At 44.4% G+C, this 25,662-nt stretch overlaps 1 protein-coding gene across 7 annotated transcripts in view; it reads right to left on the bottom strand.

Annotated features, from left to right (window-relative positions):
* The window catches only part of LOC142767679 (uncharacterized), a 203,104-nt gene that overhangs the window by 63,765 nt on the left and 113,677 nt on the right, over positions 1-25,662 (bottom strand). For 4 of the 7 annotated variants that reach the window (XR_012885096.1, XM_075869850.1, XM_075869851.1 and 1 more), the window contains 2 exons: positions 4,435-4,567; positions 4,258-4,324 (listed from right to left, as the gene is read on the bottom strand). Coding sequence is in view for 6 of the 7 variants with exons in the window: in XM_075869850.1 (XP_075725965.1) it covers positions 4,258-4,324; positions 4,435-4,538 (171 nt within the window). In the remaining variant the exon portion in view is untranslated. The remainder of the gene's footprint in view (positions 1-4,257; positions 4,325-4,434; positions 4,568-25,662) is intronic. The other 3 variants (XM_075869853.1, XM_075869854.1, XM_075869855.1) reach the window with 1 other exon arrangement.

The following is a 25,662-nucleotide window of genomic DNA, read 5'->3' as shown; positions in this document are numbered from 1 at the left end:
GGCGCCTTTACGCGGCATCCGCAACGGCGCCTGTCGAAGTTTCGCCCCAAGCTTTTACTTTTCTCTTCTGCTTATTCTAGCATTCTTCCATCGCAGATTGCCTCTTTTCCTTGCGAGAACATCGGGGCGACCACTGCTTGCGCCTGGTTTCTGCCCTGCCATTTAGTTAGCCCCACTAGCATGCCTAAATGTTCGTCTCCTGTTCCCTCCATTTCGTGTCGAAAGCCACCTGTTGTGGACGAGTTGGCCTCGGGCAATGGCATGACCTGCGAGTTGTTTGCCAAGTGTTTGTATTGTTTCATTCTGCATCAAGCGTCGATGTTTTTTGTTGATGCTACTGGGCAACAGACCATAGTGGCAATCAGGAAGCTTTGTTCAGGGCGAATGGGAAGCGGTATATAGCAAAAGCTTCTTGCTAATTGAAAGTTTCGAGTTGAAGTTGCTTAGTAACGCTTGTTCAATAAACGGGCACGCAACATTTATCAAATAACCTAACATAAAGCTGTAATAGTGCCACACTTCCGGATGAATTAAAAAAAAGACGAATGTCTGCCATGTGTATATATATATATTTTTTTTTGCTACTCAGCAAAAGCAACATAATAACCCTGGCTTTGTAGTCATGTGATTCACTCAAGAACTGTTCAATGAATAAAACGATTTATTTGAAGCAATAAGAAATGTTTTCTGGGCACCAACGACGAACATTTAGGTGCACCTTTTTGACGAATCAGTAAGAAAGAGTGAGGTACACAAAGCACTATTCTTTTCGAATGTTGCAGTTTCACAGCTTAAATAGAGAAAATAAGGGGTGCTCTACATGTGAGCCTAAATTCCGCAAACGTACGCAATTAGACACAACCCAAACAAATAACTTTTAGTAAGCCAGTAATTCATTCCCAGTATAGTAAGTACTTGTATGCAATAAAAAATGTGCCTTGTGTCATTTCCAGCCTCCAAATACTGGGCTTTACAGTGGGTGCGTTGTTGTATGTTATATCAAATGTCTAGTAATATTATAAGAGTTCATAATGCAGAGCGAGCTCTCCAGACAAAAAGAATGTACTGCAACACAGTCGTTAAAAATAAATTCTGCTAATACAAACGGTATGCACACAATGAAGGACTAAAGGACAAAAGTAAATAAAACGATATAATTTATTTCAAGGAAAAAAATAATACTTCAAACTACATCATTGTGCACTGAAAAAACTGCACATTAGAAGGCAGCGCAAATTCAAATAGCCTTGTTGCAAGAGATCCACATTTCACTAAATTTTCAATGGGGACACCAGCGCATTCGCCGAGGCGTCAACTGTGCGGACGTTTCGTCTCTGCGCTGTTGGCGAGACCAAACAAAATAAAAAGCGGCGTACGCGTCACTTAAAGTGAACTGTAAATTATCCGCCAAGAATCACTCTGGATTTCGAGTCTTCTTTTCATAAGAGACACACTGAGTATTCGAAACTAAACTTCTAAGACCCTTTTGAAATTGTAACATAAGGGGCGGTTATACAAATGCAATACAGAAAGTTGTGCGCTATTTTTAAACACAAATATTATTTCTCCAATGAGAGAATATGAGGTGGAAATCACATCGATGTAGTGGGGAAGGTCAGGGCAGATGCTGTCATGTGCGAAAACGTCACAAAGAAAATATAAGGAAAATATCATGCAAGCTATTTCTATAACCTGCCAGAGAAGGCCTTATTGAAATTTTTGCTTGGTAGTGGCCTATTGAATAGGCTCACTGCTTTGAACTATCGTGACCGAACTAACTTCTCCCGCGATGAAACATGAGAAGAGCGTGACAAAGAGGCAGTAAATCGCGGCGGAAATCTCGCGTTGTCCCGAATCATGCGAGAAGCAACGCTTCCCGCCTTCCCACGAGCTTCCTAAATGCAGCCCGTCCCTTCAGCACTGCGCGCACATCTAATCGTCCCTTAGGCGGTGTTTACATCGTTCGTCAAAAGCCCTACCCCTTCAAAAAAAAACCGTTGTCACCGCCCCCCTGTTCCCAACCCAACTTTTCCACACGGATCCAACAAATTGTCGAGCAAAAGGTGCAAGCATCCGAGAATGTGGACTTGTGCTGACGATGTCGTCTGCTTTCGTCTCAAATTGTCCTTCGCAACTTTTTTTTAGGGAATATAATCTCTGCTAGGTGGGCATTGAAACAGGACATTGCAGGAGGCTGCAGCATGATGGTTACGTGGCACACTTTGAATCTGTAGCTGAGTGTTCATTCCTGATACCTCGATTCCACTATTGGCATTAATTTTTTGCTAAAACGATCTCTCGTTATATTAAGAATGAAAGTCTGCATATTCTCGGGTATGTATGCGTGTGCATATAGCGTGCATGACTCTGGAAAGCTTCGCTCCCCTATCACGGCGAAGGATCGTTTACCAGCGACCCAAGCCAGATGCAAATTTTATGCAAATCAAATTATGCCCTCCCCGCCCCATGAAAAAAATGGCTCGTTGCAATGGAAATTGCCAGAATAACTCAGTGCAGACACCGGAAGTTTATCTCTATTCATTCGAGGGGACATCTCTTTTGTGCATGAGAGACCGGCGTTGGATTTGAATGACCGTGCTACCGCAGCCAGAAGCTGCCACAAAACGAACTTCGTGTGCGGGAAAGCTACTACCCGATCCTTTGTACCGTAACGTGAGGTTCGAGCAGTTTGCCTTCAGCTCACCCTGTATGCCTTGTTTTTATGAGAACTCAGAAAACACTTTATTATTCAAATATAACAAGTAATCTTCAAAACAGTATTGAGGGCCAGATAAGCAGCAAGAAAAGTATAAGTGCTTTTCAACATCGATGTATATGTATTCATTTCAGAAAAAGAAAAGAAATACAATTTTCCAGCCCCTCAATAATGTACAATTCAGCAAATGCCCGTCTGCATATTCAGTGTTTGAGTACATAAATACAGTAGTTAGGTTTATTGTTTACTGTTTCCAGATTATTGTTTTCCTTTAGTGCATGTTTAAAAACGTAGTGAACTTTGCGGGTGCTATTTAGTGTCAAATGAGTTTTACTGCTGCAAAGTATAAAGTCAGCAAAGAGATTAAAAAAAAAGAAGAGAAGTATTCTTCCCCAGCAACAATCAGCTGTGCCTCACGCCCTAGCGGCTCCCGGTAGAAGCTGCAATACGTCAAGACACCTCGAACGTGCGCGACCGCAGTAGCTGGGACGGCCGCGGTGGCACTTCTTGCTGTCGGCGCCGCTCGCTTGAAATTGTAGTAGGCAGTAAACGCTAAAAAAATTGATCTCTTTGCATGGCCCAGCCTTACCGTGGTCGCTCATTGGTTTATAAAATTGTGTGGTAGTGAAAAAAAAAGCCAAACTACTGCTGGGAGGAAGGCTATCATCACAATATTGTCGGTTGCCACTACGGTGCAAAGGTTACGACACACCGTTGCGTGTGTTTTCTAGACATAAAAGCGCCAAATACTTTCAATACACGCTCTTGAACCTTCCCGAGAAATTTGGCAAGATTTTAAAATCTTACTTCATTGGCTCCATCTGAAAGAAAAAAAAAATATTCCGTGCTCTCAACACCGATGAAGTCAACCGATCTAGATAAATTGAATCTGGGGAGGCTGTGGTATTGCGGATGCGACAATGGCTGTCTTTTTCGCAGAGCTGTGAAAAGGCTGAAATGTTCGACATATGCCGTTCCTCGCCGGGCAAATATAAAACTGTGCAGTGATCAAATGCCAGCCACACACACACACACCTAATTCCTACCTGCACGAGATGCTGCAGTGCAGAAATGGGGCCCCATGTTAGAGGAGTGCATCCTTTTATAAGTTCACATCTATATCCTACGTCTACCATATTCTTTACAGCACCTGCAGAAAAGCAGCTACTGCCCAGATTATAAATGTTGCCCGCGTCACCTGCACTGTGACCCAAGTTCTCAAAAATTCAAAAAATTATTTACAATCTTAAAACTGCTTCAGCAGTGTCCCAGAAAGTGAGATTTGAATGGATTAGCTTCATGACACAACCCACATTAAATTTGCCCCTGTTGGGTTACATCTACGAAGTTGCTTACCCCAAGTTTTCTGATTTCGTTATTTGCAACCGTTTTTTCTAATACGCTCCTTCAGAGCCATTTTTGGTTTATATAGAAAACAGCTGCTTATTACTAGATAATGCTCCTCATGACAATAAAAAAACGCATCTGAACATCAAAGAGATGAGACAAAGTAACAAAATCGCTTAAGAGGCACTGCTTACGTTTTTTTCCCGCATGTAGACGGGCAGGAACAACTTGAAGTTGTCCGACGAAGGTGGCATCTCGTACCTGCCCGAAAGAACCAAAAGAAAAAGAGAAAAGGATCACAATACTGTGCGATCAATGTAGACGCTGAACTCTACAACGGCCTCGTTGAGAGGAGAAGAGTGGAGACTCACTCGAAGACGTCGCAGGCATCGCTCCGTTCGAGTGTGTCTACCTGGTCGGTGTGCGTGAGCACCCGGAGGAAACGGTAGGCGACGAACAATATGACTCGATTCATCCGCAATCACCATCTTTCTGCATCAACGACTGTGACAAAACAATAAATTTTACATACTCCACAACATTAGTGTATTTATTAGTAATAATCATGAAATAATGTTATTATTAACAATAATATTACTTTTACCTGGGCTATTGCGTTCCAAAACCATGACATAATAATGAGGAAATGCCGTAGTGAAGAGCCCCGAAAATATTGATCATTTAGTGTTTTTCACGTGCACTGACATTCCACAGTACACAAGCGTCTTCCATTGTGCCTTCATTGAAAAGTGATTGTCATGACGGCATTGAACCCAGGACACACGGATCAGCAGAACTTATCAACTGCTTCTGCTGCACGTTAGAGCGTATTGCTGGCCTGCGCTATATACTTCATGACATTCGCGGCCTCCAGCTCCTCTTCATAGCTAGGCACAGGCGGGCTGGTAAGCATAATTTTTTCAGAAGTTCTGCATTATTGGAGGTGAACTTGTGGTGGTTAGTGAGACCACGAAATGAATGTACAGACACGTCCCTTGTTAAAGGGAGCACATAGGTGCACAGCATAATTAAATTTCGCTATTTTACGGAAGCATAGTAGCTTAGACATGCATATTGCTACTGGTGGCTCAAAGCTCTCACTCCTCTTGACCGACTTGTGATGTGCGCGCAAAGTGTTTTTCATAACCACTCGCTTTTATAGAGGGCCAGCAATATTGATGGCGTGCATTCGACATTTTTTGGCAGCGGAGGCGGCAGACAGCGCACAAGCTCATCGTCTATACTTGTGTCTCACAGGCGATACCGGCACAGCTGCGGTGGTAGAGCACGACATAGGTCAAGGGACTGCAGAACTCAAGCCAAGCTAAGCTGGTAGCGTTGTCACCTAGCCACGTCAGAGTGAAGATTACTCAACGCCTACGTGACTTTACTGTACCCCTCCAGCGCCTGCGTGGACATTGCTACGCAGCTATAAAGGAGCGCAAGGCCGGCTTCACGGCATTTCGGCAGTGGAGGCGGCAGACAGCGCACAAGCTTATCGTCTACCTTTATCTCAGAGCTTTGAGTATTTCTAACCTTTTACCCTCTTCTTTCTGTTGCCTCTGCTGCCAATAGTGTAGTTCTAAATTGTGTGAATTCGTCTTTTTGAACTGTGCCCCAAAATGGGAAGTGATATAGAGAGTTTGCAGCGAAAATTTCGGAAAGAAATCAGGGACCTAAAGAGCAGCTTAGACTTCATAAGCAAGGAATATGAGTCCCTTAAGAATGAATGCTCAGACATCAAGAGAGAAAACACAGCATTAAAGGCAACTCAAGAAACTATTTTGCAAGAGCATGAGTGCCTCAAAAAGACGACGCAAGAAAACGCAATGCGCATCTCCGCACAAGATCAATATTCGCGGAACAAGAACGTCGAGATTAAAGGTATCCCGCAAGCAGTCAATGAAAACCTTGCACAAGTGCTTACTAAAATAGGGTATGCACTAGGCGAAACTATTACTGAACATGACATTGAGGCTTGCCATCGTGTTCCGGCCCGAAGTGCAAAGGCTCGTTCGAATGCTTCCGGCAACCAAGACAGCTCTGTAAACTCAAATATTGTCGTGTCTTTCAACCGCCGAGTAAAACGTGATGCCCTAATGGCTAAGGCAAAACGAACTCGGATAAACACGGAAGACCTTGGCTTTGCCACAAAGCAACCGGCGTTGATTACCGAACATTTGTGCCCACAACTAAAGAAGCTGCTTGGGCTAATGATTGCACGAAAACGAGATCTGAACTGGCAATTTGCATGGACCAGGGATGGCAAGGTGTTCGCTTGAAAAACAGACACATCTCGTGCTATCCAGATAACCAGTGAAGCAGACCTGGATAAGATGCGCGAAGGTGGTCTCACTTCGTAAAGTAGTGACTACCTCGTCACATATTTTTAGTTTTCTGCTTTACTTTTTTTCTTTAACGTGGCGTCACCAAAAGATATCGCACATCAGAATGATGGTGCTCACCTGGCATTTTTACACTGCAATGCACGATCGGCTCGAAATAAGTACGATGGGCTCACCACCTTCCTAGATGAATTTTTCTTTAGGTTTGACATTATTATGGTTACGGAAACCTGGTACACATGCGACGAGGAAGTGTTTGGATTACCAGGCTATAATAGCTTTTACTTGAATACACCTTCCCGCCTAGAGGGAAAAGTACTGCAGTTAATCTTGGAAAAGATATCTTGTAGCTTACTCACTGAATTTACAACAATCACGCCGGATTATGAAGCTTCAGCACTAATCCAGAATAACCATGATTATGTTGTTCTTTATCGCCCACCTGATGGGTGTGTGGAAAAGTTTTATGTCTTCCTTGAAAGGCTACTAACTTTTGTAGGCACAAATAAGCTGTGTCGTAAAAGGTGGTGACAGTAACATCAACCTTTACAAAGTAATGCAACGTCACGCTCATTCCAGCTGTTGCTTGATTCTTATGCATGCACAGTCACATTAAACGAACCAACTCGTGTCAGTATTCGCCCTGAAAGTCTTCTAGACATATTTATCACGAATAATGGAAACGACTGCGTGACATCAGTTTCTGTTATATCGGATGTGAGCGATCACTTCCCTGGATATATAATATATAAAAAAAAACAAGCTTTCTAGACTCCTAAAACCAAGTCCTTTGGAACCCTATCAAATATAGCAAATCAATTCAACAACTTTGGAGCAATTTAGACACCATATTGAAAAGTTAAACTTCAGTGCCTTGTATACCTGCAAAAATGCTGATGAGGCTTACAATACTTCGATGCATCTTTTAAAAATGCATATCACTATTGCTTTAAACAGAAGACTTTGAGAGCCTTAAGGAAAATTCGAAAGCCGTGATTAACAAGTGAATGCCATGAAATTATTCGTAAAGAAATGCTTTATATTATAGATTTATCAAAAGTAGAGACAGCAGTCATCTGGCCGAATTCAAGAAATTTAAAAACACGTTAAACAAAACTTCACATAACAAAAAGAATGCTTATTTTCTAAAGCTATTTGAGAGGGCAAGTTCTCGTAGTGATGTTTTATGGCAGGAAACAAATCGTCTGATTCACTCTGGCACTCGCCAATTAAGGAACTGGAGCTCGTAGTGCATAATGATATACTTAGCGGTGAAAAACAGGCAAATAATTTTAACAAATATTTCACGACTCAGGTCTCAAATAGCACGTCATGTGTGGACAAACGCTCTATTTTGCAATTTATGGGCACATCAAATGTGATATCTGTGTTCTTAGAACCAGTAACGGAACAGGAAGTACACTCCACTTTTATAGGCCTCAAGAATAGTAAAGCGCGCGATATTGATGACATTCGAATTGGCCCAATTAAACACGTACTTGACCTTCTAGTGCCTCCACTTACCTCTCTGTTCAAATTGTGTCTAGCCACAGAAGTTTTCCCCGAGAAAATGCAGCACGCTAAAGTTAGCGTGTTGTACAAATCGGGAAATAAGAATAACTTCTGAAATTACCGTCTAATCGCAATGTTGCCTGTTATTTCCAAAGGGCTAGAAAAAGTTATCTGTAAGCGAATTATATCTTTCTGCGATAAGCATTTTTCGATTGCGTCAGAAAAATTCGGTTTTCGTCAAGGTTTATCAGGTGAGCACGCTTTGCTAGCGCAAAAATAAATCATCTTAAAAGGATTTGAGGAAAAGAAGCTAACACTGGGTACTAATATTGCTTTTTCTAAGGCGTTTGAGAGAATACACTACAAAACTCAGTTTACTAAACTAGAACATTATGGTTTCCGAGGTGTAGCCCTAAATCTCGTCAAATCTTATCTATGGAATAGAAAGCAATGTGTAAGCATTAAAGATTATAGTTCTTCGCTATTAGACATAAACACTGGTGTTCCGCAGGGAAGTGCGTTATAAGAGTTAGCGAGAACGTCGAATTTTCAGTTTACGCCGATGACACAAGCTTGTTCCTCCAATCCGACGACGTATTTAATCTTAGTATACTAGCTCACGACGCGCCAGAAAAGCTACAAAAATGGAGTGAAGTGACTTCTCTTGTTATAAATGCTGCTAAAACAAAGGCTGATCTATTCAAACCAACTAATCAAAAATATATTTTAGCTTAGACTTACACATTAGTGACAAAGAGATTGAGATTGCACAAGACGTTAAAATATTGGGGGTCACTTTCAGTGAAGACTTGAACTGGGATTCACATGTGTATGATGTTGCCAAAAAGCTTGCCAAGGCATGTGGAGTGCTTTCAAAATTCCGAGATATAGTTTCTCCAAAAGTTAAACTCGTCATTTATAATGCTTTATTTCACTCGCACATCAATTACTGTACTCTCGTTTGGGGAGACACCATACAAGAGAACAAATTATAATTGTTCAGGCTACAGAAGAAGGCAATACGACATATTGCAGGTGTTCCGTACGACGCTCATACATCAACATTATTTACAACATGTAACGTGCTCCAAAACAACTGTACAATTTCAATCTCTTTGCTAAATACAAACATGGTCCGAGAAGTAAAACCAATTTTCTGACACATTGTCAGCTCAAAGAGTCACCCGCAACACCTTACAACATAAGGAAAAGAGGCACATGGTAAATACCGTTTTCGCGAACGAAATACTTTTTTAAAAGTCTTAAGCATATCATGCCAAACTTTTTGAATCACCTAAACAACAAAGGCATTACGCCTGATGCGCTGACAAAAAAGCAGTGGAAAGGATATTTAATTAGCAACCCCAGAGAGTCTGGGAATGTGATCAATTAATCTCGAGTTCATTTTCACTATGTATTATTTTATAGTATCATATTCAATTTGATAATTCGTTTGAATAGAAGTGCACTTTTGCCTTTTCATATGCACATGTACAAACATGAACTGTTTCATGTATTTGTGTTTTCGTTATGCATACTGTTTCAAGGTAGTGTTTCTTATATATATAAATTATGTTCTTTTGCATTCCGTCTCACTTTGTTCTCCCCTATTATGCCGCATTCGTCAGTTTGCTACTAAATTTGTTGATATTTTACTTGCTTGTGTTATGCGTTCTTGTACTTTTTCTGTTTTACTTGCTTATATTTTATTTCCTTTTTTACATCACCACGACTCTGCGGCCAATCTGCCCTCGGTCAGAAATCCCGTCAAGCTGCTTTTCAGCAGCTTTCAATTCCTGTCCCTGCATCTTTTTCACTTTTTATTCTGATTTACATTTTGTTTTGTGTTGACCATTGCCATTGTATGAAAACATTGAATCACTGTACTTTGTGTTGTGTTGACAATTTACCAATGGACGGTACTGTACACTGTTCAGCTATGGGACTGTCAGCGCGCTTCCAAAAACGGCGGCCGGCTGTCGTATGAGGTAGTCGTAACGTCACAGCCTCCAACTCACGTTGGCCGAGCGGCTTGATGCAGGTTAAGAAACCTAAAACATGAGAACCCGCGCAGATGATGGTGATGATGATAATGATAACGATGATGATGCTTCCACTATGGCTCTTGCCTACTCAGGGGATTGGCGTAGAATTGAGCATATGAAATTTAAGGCTTTTCGAAGGATGTCTAATCCTAACAGGAGGATAAAGCACACGTAAATACAGAAAAAGTAAAATATTTTCTTTTGCCATTTCGACCAGACAGAACAATATATATCTTGAAATAAAATTGCAGTAATTTCAAACACGTTTAAAATCGATGTTTACATTTGCTTAATAATATAACAATAACAAATACACAAATTAGAGCTTAGAGGGGCATTTGTTTTGTTTAATGAAGATAACTGCAAACGGCATCAAAGGCATTCCAGTGGCGGAAGCCCAGAACCGAAGCACTAAAGGAGAGTATATTCTCAGTGGTGAAGGGCAGCCCAAGGTTAGCAAATGGGATGACAAGGGGACGTTTTGTTAATAGACTGTAACGGTGACATGACAATAAATACCGGTCTATTGATTCCAAATCTGTACAAAAGCTTCATAGGGGAGATATTCCAAGACCAGCCCTGTGAGAATATAGATTTAAAGGGGGCACACGACATCGCAATCTTGTTAGCATGACTTCCAGTTGTCTAGTATGACACGACTCGGATTTCCATCGATATTTCGAATGTCTAACTTCAGTGCATGGTGTTACTGCTTCTATGGTATCAGCCCTGAGTGCAAATTTTCAATATCGTATCGTCGTTATACTGGACAGCACCGGAAGCACACAAAGTATTGGGCCTTTACTGCCATTCGAGCTAACAAGTCCGCCACGCAAAAAATTCCCACAAACGACTTTTTCTTGTTGCTCTCGCACATTGACCTTAAATCTTCAGCATATTAGCAGAATTTTACATTTACTTCAGTATCGCTTTCAGATTCTTTGTTCAGGACACTCTTACTGCGATTAGGTGAAGCCACCAAAAATATTTCCAAGATGCACTATATTGAGCACGGAAGAAAGTGGAAATTTTAAGGGCTCTTTTCTCTTTGTTATACTCGCCGTCAAGGCTTCTGGTGGCACTGACTGACGCTCCCACCTTTGAATTTACACCCCATAATGTGGACAGGGGTTAGCCGCAGCAGTAGCTTAGTTGGTAGAGCACAGGACACGTTATTTTAAGGTAGCAGGTTCGGTTCCTGCCCACGGCAAGTAATTTTTTGTGCACAATTTTTTTCGAGTATAGTTGACAATTCGTACAAACAACGCTCCTTATACAATCCTTCACATTATGGTCTGATGGTATATCAGGGTTCTCAATATTCTTACAAGGAAACGTATTATTGCGGATATTTACGATGTTTACTTGCGATGGCAATGGCTGACACACTGGTGGGCTGAAACCAGTTTGTTTGTTTGTTTGTTTTTAGCCTCTAATTCATGGCTCATACCCACACTGGGGGATTGGCCAAGAGAACATATAGTCTCATACAGACGATAACTGCATTATTGCTTACAACCAAAAAAAAAGGGGGGGGGGGAGTTGTATAGTGAAGACAGTATGTTAAAAAAAAGAAAGAAACCAAAGATTTAGATAGTGAGAAAAAAGAATCAACAAGAAAGTTGACACTAATAGCCATACCTTGATTTTGGGAGCCGACCAGGCAGCTGGTTTTGCCAAACCTGATTAAATGGTTATGTGACGGATTTATCCAGATTTGAAAAATTACTTCCTCGACGCGGTTTTTTTGAGTACCTGTTAACATGGGCTTTATGTTGAAAAACGTTTAGAGTCTTGAATAAAATTACACACTGTATCGAATGCATCTCTGTGGCAATTTCCCAAAACAGAGGCACCAAAACTTAGAACATTTTCTGTGGTTAAATTTAAACCTAGCTTTGCAAATGGAATATTTAAAAGTCCTTTCTTAATTAATGCATAGTTACGACATGATCCAAAATAATGTTCAATAGTTTCTGATTCTTCACAAAATGGACAAAGGGGGAAAGTGTCAGACTAGCTCTGTGTAAATAAAAATTTAATGGGGGGACACGGCACCGGAATCTTGAGATTTTAATTTCAAGTTTTTTTTGACGGACTCCACTGGGCTTTCCATAGAAATTTGAGGTGCTGATAATCTGTCCATTGTGTTATATTTTCTAAACTGTCTGTAAAAATAGCGAATTTCCTATATCTAACCTCTAATAGGTATTCTAACTCGGGAATTACTGAAATTACTGTTCCATCGAGTGATGCTCGTGCCAAAGCATCTGCTAATTCATTTAAGTGTAATCCGCAGTGACCTGGGACCAACACTAATTTGAGGAGTTTTAACCAGTCTTTATCCACTTCGTAGTCTTTTCTTCCAAGCAGAGACCCTCTACCGCTTTATGCCCCAATCCCACTATGGCCTTGTGGCACTACACCGCGGCGTTAAAGCGCCGACCCGGCGCTTGTCACGAAAACGGAGTGTTGGGCGACATATAAGACTTCAGTCTTACGACGCGCACACCAGTAAATGGTGGTGGTGTTGAGTGCGCTTCATTCAGAACTCGCTGTATCTCGTAGGTGAGGTTAGCGACCTTGCGTAGGACTTTGTATGGTCCGTCATAGCGAAAAAAATTGCCCGCAGCTTCCCTCGGGGGAACACTGAGGAGGATGCGGACCATATAATTGGTTAACGGGGTGTTAAAGTGCGACTTACTTGGGTCGATGGCTAAATTGGTTAACGTGGTTGTGAAATGGGGTGTTAAATTGCGACTTACTTGGGTCGATGGCTAAATTGGTTAACGTGGTTGTAGGAGGGGGTGTTAAATGAGTGAACACGTACACACGTATGCGAAAGGGCGGCGCTGGTCGAAGGGACGTCGATCATTGTGTTTGTGGATTCGTTGGAATTCATTTCACCGCGACCTTGGACGTCGACGCGCCGTACAAACCAACCGACGAGCGGCAACTGAGCGAGCGAGCGCCGACCTTGAGTATATATACAGCACGACAGCGCATGCACTGTCAGCTGTTGAATGTTCTCGAAGCGCGACGCCACATGCGCGTCCACTGGAGAATCAGGAGAATTGTAGATGTCGAACGCGGTGTGTAGAGGAGGAAGGGTGCACAGATGGTGGAGGAGTGAAGCGCGCGCGGTGTGTAGAGGAGGAAGGGATGCACAGATGGTGGAAGAGTGGGCGACGGCGCGACGGCGCATGCGCGCGCGTCAGCTGTCGAATGTTCGAGAAGCGGTGCGGACGGCGCGGACGGCGCACTACAAGGCGCGAGTATAAGATGCTCCGCATCTAATAAGAGCTTTGCTGAGAGGCCGATTTGACGACAGGGGGTCCACAAGAACCCTAATGAACCGGGTGCATACGAAACTTAACGGTGGTGACGATCGTACCGATCTTTCTGAGAGGCTTGCGAAAGTGTGAGTCGTTCTCGGGCAATCTGTCGTGCTGCGTCGGCTCGTTCTATGGCATCGCGGACGTATGTGACAGGGGAGCTTGAACCAGCGGGAAAAAGTGTGTCGAGAGGCAGAGAGGGTTCGCGTCCATAAAGGAGGTAAACCGGGGAATAGCCTGGGGTGTCATGTCTGGCGGAGTTGTAAGCAAAGTTGACGTAGGGTAACGTTGCGTCCCAGTCACGATGTTCTGGAGAAACATACAACGACAACATGTCGGTGATAGTGTGATTCAGGCGCTCTGTAAGTTCATTAGTTTGTGGATGGTATGCCATATTGAACTAGTGGTTCGTGGTACAGGAACGTACAAGATCCTGGACAATGCGAGATAAAAAGTATTGGACTTGGTCAGTAACGAGCTGTCGAGGAGCACCGTGATGCAAAATGATGTCGTGCAGTAGAAAGTCGTGACATCGGTAGCGCAGCTGGTTGGTTGGGAGAGCGCGGGTGATCGCGTAACGTGTGGCGTAGTAGGTCACCACGGCAACCCATTTGTTCCCGGATGCAGAAGTAGGAAATGGCCCGAGAAGGTCGAGCCCCACGTGGTAGAATGGTTCAGCAGGGATCTTAGTAGGGTGAAGGACGCCAGCTGGAAACGATGTTGGTCGTTTTCGACGTTCACAAAGGTCACAGCTGGCGACATACTTTTGCACAGAGCGATATAGACGCGGCTAGAAAAAACGGTGCCGGACGCGATCATAAGTGCGGGTGACTCCCAGGTGACCAGTGGCAGGTTCATCGTGAAGCTGTCGGAGAAAATCTACACGCAAATGGGAAGGCACGACGAGAAGGCGATCAAGACCGTTAGGGCGCATGTTGTGGCGGTAGAGTGCCCCTTCATGAAGGAAATACAAGTTCAGAGAAGTGGGCGGAGTAGCGGAACTCAGGCCTTCTATGATGGGAAGTAAATCCGGGTCACGGCGTTGCTCAGAAGCGACATCAAAAAAGTCTGGCTTTGATAAGACGCAAGCCTCAGTAACTCTCTCTGTGGCACCTGGCGGATCCACTGGATACCGTGACAGGCACTCGGCGTCCTGATGGACAAGAGTGGCGATGTGGGCTTGTTGGTGAAACATTTGAAAGAATTTTATGTAGTGCGAGGCGAAAACACGGAAGGAATAGACTGAGAGGACAGAGCGCTCACAACATGTTTATTTTCGACCTCCAAGCCGCTTTTAAGCCCTAATCGTCAGGTGAGCAAGCAGATAAACACGTGTATTCAGATAAATGCACAACAATGTCATCTACCTACGAGAAAAAACGATAAATAGGACAACAAAAAACCTCACAGATAAAATCACGTATCACTGCGTACGCAGGAACACCAGTTCCTTGGGTGACAAGGCAATTGAAGGCTTGCTGATACATACATCTCCAAGAGCATCAATAAGGTCAGCTTCTATGATAAACCGAGTCATCTCATCCTTATGCCGACCAACAATGATTGTACTCTGGAACAAAGGCCGGCACCCACACGCGTGAATGTGAAGAGCGAGAAAACCTTCTGGCGGCAGTTTATCCGCCTTGTAATTGTGTTCTCTAAATCGCTCATTTACACACCTACTGGTTTGGCCGACATGTTTTTTCCCACATGTGAACAGAATAAGATAAATGAAGAACGAAATGCACTCCACAAATTTCTGTGTATGTCTTTTTGTGCACAACACTCTTTCCCCCCGTGACGGATTCGTCAGCACACACAATTCCCCAAGTTTACCACGTACTGAAAATAGCACCCTACTATTGTCCCGAAGTGCCACTTTCTTTTGGTTATGTGACAGCTGGTGAACATATGGAATTATGGCCGTGCGTCTTGATTGTGCCGGTGAATCGACATGAAAATTAGATTGGCTTGAACTTGCACGAATCCTTTTCAACTCTTTTTCCGCAACTGAAACCAAAACATGATCCGGATAGCCCAATTCTTGCAAACGTGTGATGTGATTATGGAAGCTCTGCTTTATAAGGTGCGCACATCACTTTTTCAATGCGTTTTTAGGCAAGTCGTCACGATGGCTCTCTTGGTTAGTTTGTAATGACCGTAATGAAATGGGAGTAAAGCTTTCTGAGCACGCGGATCATAGCACCAGCATAGCTGGTTGTCAGAACAATGAACACTTAAATCTAAAAACCTTATTCGTCCGTCGCTAGGCCATTCTACTGTCACTTCAAGGGGCTTAAGACCATCACAAAACACATTCAACACGCTCTGTTGTCTCAGTCCATTCCGTCCGTGTTTTTGCTTCGCGCTACATAAATTTCTTTCAAAAGTCCTGATGGAGGTGACCAGATTAATACACGACCGAGAAGGTGTATTCTTGGAGGTGGAGAGATCAACGACCGAGACGTCCCGGGGGATCTTTAAGCGACAAAGCCAGCAGAGCGCATGATGATCAGTTACAACACTAAAACTGCGGCCGAACAGGTACGGGCTAAATTTAGTGACAGCCAAAACAAGAGCAAGACACTCTCTTTCGGTGATGGAGTAGTTCTTTTCGGCAGGGGACAAAATGCGGCTGGCGTAGGCGATGATGCAGTCACGTCCATGCTGACGCTGAGCTAAAACAGCACCAATTCCGTGGCCAATAGCCTCAGTACGAACTTCTGTCGGTGCGGTCTGATCAAAGTGGGCTAATATTGGCGTAGCTGTGAGTGCTGCAATGAGTGCCAAAAAATACAGCACGTTGAGGAAAATTCCGAGTAAATGGGACGTCTTTTTTAAGAAGCTCGGTGAGAGGCCGCGCAATATCGGCAAAATTTTGGATGAAGCGGCGGAAATATGAGCACAAACCAAGGAAGCTCCGGACATCTTTAGCAGAAGAGGGTACGGGAAAGTGAGTCACTGCGCGAATTTTGTCCGGGTCGGGCTGTACCCCAGATGCGATAACGAGGTGACTAATTACAGCTATTTCGCGAAGGCCGAAACGGCATTTGGAAGAGTTCAGCTGGAAACCAGCGTTGCGGAATACTTGGAGAATACTGGACAGTCGCTCAAGATGGCTCGCGAACTTTGGTGAAAAAACAATGATACCATCCAAGTAGCACAAGCAAGTAGACCATTTGAAGCCGCGCAGAAGGGAATCCATCATGCGCTCAAAGGTGGCTAGCGCATTGCAAAACCCACACGGCATTACTTTAAATTGATATTACCCATCGAGGGTTACAACTGTGCTTTTATCCCGGTCTCGTGGGTCCGCAGCGATCTGCCAATACCTAGATCGAAGGTCAATGGACGAGAAAAACTTTGCGCCATGAAGGCAGTCAAGGGCGTCATCTATTCATGGCAAGGGGTAAACGTCCTTTTTAGTGACCTTCTTGGGATGTCTATAATCGACGCGAAACCGCCATGTGTTGTCCTTCTTCTTGACAAGCGCGACCGGGGATGCCCACGGACTAGATGACTGTTCGACGACTCCTTTGGCGAGCATTTCCTCGACCTCTTTCTGGATGACAGAGCGTTCGGCAGCGGAGATACGGTAAGGGCGGCGATGTAATGGGTTGGCATCACCAGTGTTGATGTGATGGGTCACAGCTGATGTCTGGCCTAAAGGGCAGTTGCCTAGATCAAATATGTCCGCATAGGATGTCAAAAGACGGTGGAGGTCTTCTTCTTCGGAGGGCGAAAGATCTGTCGCTATATTTTGGCAATGTCAATGCTTGAGAGGTTAGGCGCAGTGAGCAAGTTGACGTGAGGAGTAGGTTGCTCCGCTGACAGTTCAGAGATATCACACTTATTCAACCACGACACGACGCTTAGTTGAGTACCAGCCGGCAGCACGTGCGCGGAGAAACCAAAGTTTTAAACTGACAAACAGGTCTGGTTGTGGCATACTCTCACGACAGTGTGTGGGACAGCAATGGAATGCTTTAGAACAATGTCGGTAATGGGTGAAACGACATATTCACCCTGGCGCACAGGCGAATCACACACGAGCTGCACGTAAGTCGCCACTTGTGGCGGAAGATGCAGGAACTCGGTGGCACAAAGGCGACTTTGAGCATCACAGGCAACAGTGGCGCCAAAAGGCAGTTCCAACTGAAGAAGGCCCGTCGAGCAGTCGATAAGAGCGGAGTGTGCAGAGAGAAAGTCGAGACCGAGAATCACGTCATGTGGTCACTGCTCAAGCACGGTGAATAATACGACGGTCTGACGTCCAGAAATACACACGCGAGAGGTGCACATGCCGAGAACAGTAGATGTGCTCCCATCGGCAAGCATTACTGCACACTTAAGAGGAGGCGTGATCACTTTTCGCAGTTTCGTAAAGAGAGCAGCACTCATGACTGAAACTTGTGCGCCAGTGTCTATGAGTACGTCATCCACCGAAAGGTCCAAAATATTGCGGCCTGTAGGAATCGTCAACAGAAGATTTGCAGACCGGGTCGTTAATGCAGCGTCACCTCCGGGAGCTGCATGGTCTAGTTTCCCGAGGTGGAGGGCCGAGGTCGGGCAGGGGACCTGGATCGAGGAATCATCGGTGAGAGAAATCGGTGGCCTTGGGGTGATGGTGACCGGCTGAACCTTCGGCCCTGGACGTTAGTAGCAGTATGCTGGGGATCGTACCGAGTTGAAAACCGACGAGAGTTGTCTTCAAAGCGGCGCCATGTCCCAGTGTTTCCGGATGAATTGGTCATCCAACGATTGCGACAGTAGCGCGCAATGTGTCCGGCGCAAGAGCAGTGAAAGCAGATCAGTCGATCATCCGGCGTCCTTCATTCAGCAGGGTTTTGGTAGCGAGAAGAGTAGCGTGGAGGGTACACCGGGATCTCGTTGACCGAAGCTGAACTCTCGGTAGTGCGAACAGCGCAAAGAGGTGCGATGCCGAAATTTGCTATTTCTTGGCGAACGACGGCTTGGATGAGATAGACGGTGGATGTGGTATCTTGAGGACCGTTGGAAGCGATGGCTGCAGGAGCCATTGCTTCGAGTTCGCGGCGAACGGTCCGGGTGACATTTTCGGATGATGTAGCTTGCGTGAACCTAGGGCAGTCTTCGTAGGTCGAAGTGGCTGCTGTATTAGGCAGGCGCACAAACTGGTGGGTTACACGACGGTTCTTGGCGTACTCGAAGCGCTGACATTCCATCACCACCGCGTCGACAGTGGCGCAATCTTTAATAATCAACAGGTTAAAGGCGTCGTCGGCAATTCCTTTTATTGTGTGGGCGATTTTGTCAGTTTCGCTCATGTACTCGTCCACCTTTCGACAAAGGCTCAATACGTCCTGTATATAAGAGACATACAATTCCGTCGATGTCTGCACGCGACATTCCAGGTCTTTCCTCGCGGCCTGCTGTCGCCCAAATGGCCTGCTGAACAACTCGACAAGCTTCAGTTTGCAAATGTCCCAGCTGGTCATTTCCAACTCATGCGTCTCATACCACGTGAGTGCGGTATCCCGCAAATAAAATACAACGTCGGCCAGCATCAACGTGGGCTCCCACCTACAGTATTCGCTCACGCGCTCGTACAATGCGACCCAATCTTTGACATTCATTTTGTCCTTGCCTGTGCCCGAGAAGGTTTCGGGGTCTTGTGGAGGCAGGAGTATCAGAGGAGGCAGCTGCTGCTGCTGCTTTGACTGCTGTTGCTGCGGCTGTTGTTGCTCTTGCGGGTAGGCCTGTCGAGCTATTGCAGGAAAATGAAGGTGGCGACCACTCCGAAGTTCCGTGTTGGTTTGCCGGGAGAGCCAGGTAAACCTACCCAGCACCTTCACCAATATTCTTTCAAAGAAACGTGTACTTGCGGATATTTACGATGTTTACTTGCGATGGCAATGGCTGGCACACTGGCGGGCTTGCTTGCTTACTGGCGGGCTGGGACCAGTCTTTATCCACTTCGTAATCTTTTCTTCCAAGCAGAGACGCTCTACCGCTTTATGCCCTAATCCCACTACTGCCTTGTGGCAATAAGTTTAACACGGTGATCTCTAGGCACCTCTGTAGCAGTTTTACAGACGCAGATGCGAAGAAGCATTGGTCATGTTAGTGTCATACAGTGGGTGTCGAGGCAAGGTAAGCTCTGTCACAGACCGAATCAATATCACCTTTCTCTCTGCAAATTTATCAAATACGCGCATATACTGCACCTGGGTTCTCTGAATATTGACATAATTAGAATAGCCATTCCTTGTGGAGTGCATGCAAACGTTACGGTGATGGTTCAACTGTTGTTGTTGATGCTAACAGCAAGGTCATAAGTCGTTACTTTACCACTGCTCTGAACATAAATATGCTTCTTCAAGCTAATACTCTTACTTATCTATACTTGTTGCTAGACTAAAATTCATCCAAAAACTGTTCAGCAATATTCATTACAGCTAACTGTCGTAGTATTCTTTGTTTGATCTATGAAAAGCTTCTAACGAACATTAAGATGTCTGCCTATATCTTCTCCGTGAAATCATCTTTGTTTGTATCCCCTCTTTCATTTATAAGAAGCTTCTAACGAACGTTAAGATGTCTGCTTATATCTTCTTCGTGAAATAATCTCCGCGAAGGAGAGGGCGACGACGAAGTGTCTTTTTCATAGAAAGCTTGAACGCTGTTTAAAGTGATTCCACTTCTTAAAAAGCAAGAAAAAGAGCTTGCCTTAGACAATGTAAGGCCTATATCACTCACGTCAAATCTGGTTAAGCTAATTGAAAGAGTTCTGAATTTGGGGTAATGAAATATATTGATAATAACGCAATAATAAACCCCAGTCAAATTGGTTTTGGATCTCGTTGCTCGATATGGTGTGTGCATGTTGATTTAGAGAGCCGAATACAACTGGCTCGGCGTCGGCGCCAATATTGTGCATTAGTTACTCTAGATTCGGCTAAAACGTACGATAGGGTTGAGCATTTAATTTTATCAAAACAGATGGAATATCACCACTTTCCCAACTACAGCACTGCGTGGGTGTCTGAGTTTTCAGGAGGGAGAGAATATTACTGCTTTAAAGGTGGGTACTCGTCAAATAGATATAAGCAGACACGTGGCGTACCACAGGGGGCCGTCCTGTGGCCAGTTTTATTTATCATCTTCTTAAGCTCCATTGCATCAACTAAGGATATTCGGTTATATCTGTACGCGGACGATATTGCTTTTCTTTGCAAGTAATACCGACCTTCAATCCCTATACCAGAGTCTACAAAATAATCTCAATATGATAGAAAGATAGATAAAAAATATTCATATGACCCTGAACGTAAAGAAAAGTGCGCTTCTTGCATTCTCTTTTCTGAAGCCTATCAATATCTCGTTAATATACAATAATGAGCTCATTCCGCAGGCGACTTCCCTTAAATATTGGGGCACCCTTTATAATGACACATGAAATTGGAGAAGACACATGGATGATGTGTACTCCAAGGTAAGACGGGCCATGGGGTGGCTACGGAAGCTCGCAAACCGTAAATCGGGTTTAAGAAGAGATGTGCTACTAATGATATATAAACTTCATGTGCGGCCAATCATTGAACTCGGATGTCTACTATTTTCTGGCAGTGCACCTTATAAAATGAGACCCCTAATACTGCTGGAAAGAGAAGCGTTGCGTTTGTGTCTGGGTCTACCAAAATTTGTCTACCAAAATAACGAGTTGTATATGGAAGCTCACCTACCTTCTCTGCTAAATAGGTTTAAAATTCTTACTGTGCAAGCATTCTTAAAGATATACAGTTCACACCAAAGACTCCCATTTTACGTTTTCATTCAAGAACCGGCTTTATTTTTCGAAACACTTTGGTCACGACTACACAGCCCGCAAGTATTGTTTGCACAAGCGCTACTGCAGCAATTGAATGGAAAAATAAACATATTAATCCAATACAAAACCTAAATTCAATGCTTAGCATACAATTTGATGATATTTTTTCTTATAACGTGAAACAATTTGCACATAGGTACTTAAATGACCAGTTAGCAGATTATCTAGCTCACCTAAAGATAAGCATTATCATTGCGACTGATTCATTTATGTCAAAAGAAAAGCCTGAGATTGGCGTTTTCTCTCCTTCTTTAGACTGGTCATTTTCAATTCGCCTCCCAGATTATACCCCTGTATTCATCGCAGAATTATTGGCTATTTTTCTTGCCCTACCGAATTGCCCTCAAGCGAATCATTAGCAGTTGTCATTACAGACTCGTTATCAGTATGTAATGCACTTTCTGCGGCAGCAAATGCTGAGCTGATGAATAAGTTTCGGCATTTAGTACCGAAGAACGTAAAAAAACTGCATTTTCTATGGGTACCGGGCCACCGCGGTTTGTAATCAAGAGAAATGGCGGACTCTTTAGCAGCAGTATCCCTAAGTGGGCCCACCATCCCAGTTTTGCCAGGTACGGCATACGTGACAGCGCTAAGGTTTCGAAATTCTTGTCTACAAAGGGGAATGAGTAATTTGAATAAATTTAAAGATTTCAAGCATTGGAGGTAGCTGGAATAAACAGTGGTGTGTATCGCGCCATTTAGAGGTCACTTATACCAGATTGCGCTGCGCAGTTTCACAACTAAATTCTTACCTTAACAAAGTTCGACTCAAGGCGTCACCGCTGTGCATTTTTTGCAACAACATTGAAACGATTGAACATTTCTTTTTATTCTGTCATTGTTGCTTTTATTGGAGAAAAATATTTTTAGTAGCCCCATTGCAAAAGCTAGGAACACAAGTATATCTACCAGTACTTTTATCACTTGGCGGCTCTTCTTTTTGTTACTGTCACAGGGATATATGCTCCACTGTGTTTGATTACATCAACGCAACTAAAAGATTACCGTGCTAGTGAACCATAACCTTTTCAGATCTTTAGTTTAAAATTCGTAGCGATGTCTGTCAAAAACAAGAGCTGGTTTGATCGCTTGTTCAGCAAACTGTTTTGTTTATTGGTATTATTATCTCTAAAGTAAATTTTGAGATTGGATTTAATTTCATTTTAGTTTCATTTAAGTATCCTTCCGCCCGAATCTTGGCACATTCCCCTCTGTAAGTGAGTGCCATCCAACTCAGGTCATCAGCATCAGCATCATCAGCTTGTCTCAAGTTTTCTATTTGTTTTCCCGCAAACTCTGGGAGCTACTGCTCCCTCCTTGCGAGAATGGATGAAGATGCCTCTCAGGTTTTTCAAGGTGGACAACCGCTACGTCCGGCAGCGGCTGAAAAATGTGGGACCACCTCAAGCGGCACAGACAGTGAGGCAACGGAGCTCTACTCCGACGGCTTCGAGTCATCGGATGACGACCGCACAGTCGTCATGAGCCGCAATGCAAAAAGGAGACTGCTACGAACATCATCGATGGCAAGTTTATCCACCGTGCAGGCTACCGCGCAGCGTTGGCCACACACTGTCCTCTTCATGGCTGTGGACCCTTCAGCCAATCTACGGTGGCGCAACAGGTAAGTCCTCTCTGCATACCTCGAAGGACTTGCTCCAAATGAGAATAAAGCCGTGAGTGTCAACTCACGGAAGCATGTTCTTGCAGTTCACCTTCTACACCGTAGTGCGCTGCAAAGCCTACAGAACATCTCGGAAATCGACAGAGTCACAGTTAAATCAGTGATCCTCACTTCTCTGTAAGGGCAGTGTTGGTGTCATTTATGACGTGGACATTTTCATTCCCTCTGACGATTTTCCAATCTTGATAAAGCCAACTACAGGCGACATCCAAATCAAGCACATCGCAAAGTTCGGTTATTCACGTTGCCTGAACATTGTTTTTGAGGGAGACAGTCTTCCACCACACGTCGAAGTTGGCCACGTACGCCACCAGGTCGGTCCATACATACCGAAGTCCCTACAATGCTACCGATGTTTCAAGATGGGACATGTAAAAGAAGTATGTACCAGCAATGTTGTGTGCCCGTGGTGTGCCGAACCTCATTCAGAAGACACATGCCACGCAACTGCATTCAAATGCTCCAACTGCCACGGCACTCATAAAGCGTCGTGTAAATATTACCCGCGAGTGCGAAATGAACGCGCGGTTCTGAAACGCATAGTGCGCGTCAATTCAACGCACAGAGAAGCCGCTGCTACTGTCAGGCGACGTCGGCGTCACCACAAAAGATTGTCACGAAACGTGGCATCTGCCGATAGACACACGTCATCTCAAGCAAAAACAACTAGCCCCCCCCCCCCCTCATCAAGCTCTGCGAGGACGGATACACTGAAAACAAAAGCAGGGTCAACACTCCCACCTCGTGAAGAGTGGTCATCCGTCCCACGAACACAGCCTGATTTAGAGGTGCATCGAATTCTACAAACCTCAATGCCCTCACGAACCACTGATGCAAAGACAACTGAGGATCGCCTGGTCATTAACTTGTTGCAGACCCTTATGAACGCAATGCGCATGTTCCGAAGCAACATGAACACCCCGTCAGCGCAGAGCACACTCCAGATGCAGGAAACTGAGTCCGGTGCTTGCAGCTCTAAGGTAAAACTGTGGCACACGACATGTTACTCTTCCGAGAGGAGGTCAAGAACGCATGTGTCCCTAAGGGAATGCCAGAGGGTTTAGGGCGCGTATGCCCGAGTTCGGGCAATATGTATTCACGAACCAGTTCTCCATAATTGTGATTTGTGACCCGAACCTGTCAGCTCACATGATACTGTCTGGATATGAGTGCTTTATGTCTTCTACCCACAGAGAGCGCAGCAAAGTTGTGTTCAGAAGGAGTGACTTTACTTATGTTCATCACGCTGTACCGCCTGATGAAGAAAACCAGTACGTTTGTCTAACAGTAAAAAAAAGAAGACTACATTCACAATCATCGGAGCCAACTTACCTCCATCAAGTCGTCTAGACCGTGAGCGTTTGCGCGGAATTTCGAATTCAACTCTCCAGCCATGGGTGATAACTGGCGACTTGAACGCCCACGGCTACTTATGGGGAAGCTCCAGGGTCAACACTAGAGGTAGACAGTTAGTGTCTTTTGCTTCTGAAAGTGAACTTATCCTCGTGAATGATGGCAGCCCTACTTATCTGCGTGGATCGGCCTATAGTAGTTGCCTGGATCTCGCTTTCGTCTCACGCTCGTTCGCCAGGAGAATGCACTGGTTTTCGAATATGGAAACAAGGGATACTGACCACCACCCCAACATACCTGAAGAGTGATGGCTTTCCAAGTTTCAAGTCCTCCAGAACCACCCGGTGCACCAATTGGCAAAAATGCAAGTTCATCATGGAAGACTGTGTTGGTGGCTCACCCTTCAACCTAGAGGACGCTATAACGAGTGCCATAGAGTTCATCACGCGTTCGCTTCCGGTGAGATAATCTCGCAGTAATATAGACATTGATCTCGAGAAACTTCGAGCGATTCCTCGTCGTTTAGAACGACGTTATAGACACACCAAGTCATTTGATGATTTGGGAGGGGCCAGACGCACACAAAAAAAATACAGCGTCACATGGACTAGGTTGATAAGCAATGATGGACATTTTTGGGAGTCTTTGGATCCCAGAAAGCCTCTGTCGCTACTTTGGAGAACTGTCCGGGGTCTTCGCACAACAATTACTCAGCGCTACCCATTTATATCTCTGGCACTTCACTTACGCTGTGAAGAAATTGAGGTCGCAGATTCTTTCTGTCGAAGGATTGCCTGCGGGGCTAATTCAACTGGGACGAAGACGCCCGACTTTTCTGTATGCTCACGTGATCCCCGAATGGAGTGTTCATTTTCAATGAAAGAACTAAAGGCTGCGCTTTCTTAGTGTAGACGTTCTTCAGCGCCAGTACCTGACGGCATCACTTACTGGCTCTGAGTCACCTAGGAGATTAAGCTCGGCAGGCACTCTTGGTGCTATAGAATGACTCTTGGCAAAATGGCATGGTTCTAAAGGAATTAAAGTCAAGTCGCCTGATTCCACTTCTCAAAGCCGGCAAGTCACCTTTGGACATTTCCTCTTACCGCCTGATTTCCCTGACGAGCTGTGTAGGAAAAGCTATGGAAAGAATAATTTTAACCCGTCTGGAATGGTACCTAAAGTTCCCCAAAAATATATCCAGATGCCATGTCCGGGTTCAGACGAGGCCGCTCATCAATTGACAAAGTAGTTGACTTGGTGACATATGTAGAGCACCAGAAGGCCTGCAAACGGTTATCTCCTGCTCTGATTCTTGACGTTAAAGGGGCATACGACAATGCCACCAACGAAGGCATTCTCAGCGCATTGGAAGGAGTTGGACTTAGTCGCAAGATATATATATATATATATATATATATATATATATATATATATATATATATATATATATAT

The sequence above is a fragment of the Rhipicephalus microplus genome, chromosome 7, assembly GCF_043290135.1.
Source record: "Rhipicephalus microplus isolate Deutch F79 chromosome 7, USDA_Rmic, whole genome shotgun sequence".
Lineage (NCBI taxonomy): Eukaryota > Metazoa > Arthropoda > Arachnida > Ixodida > Ixodidae > Rhipicephalus > Rhipicephalus microplus.
The sequence above is the reverse complement of the archived record's forward strand: the minus strand, read 5'-3'. Positions and strand labels throughout refer to the sequence as shown.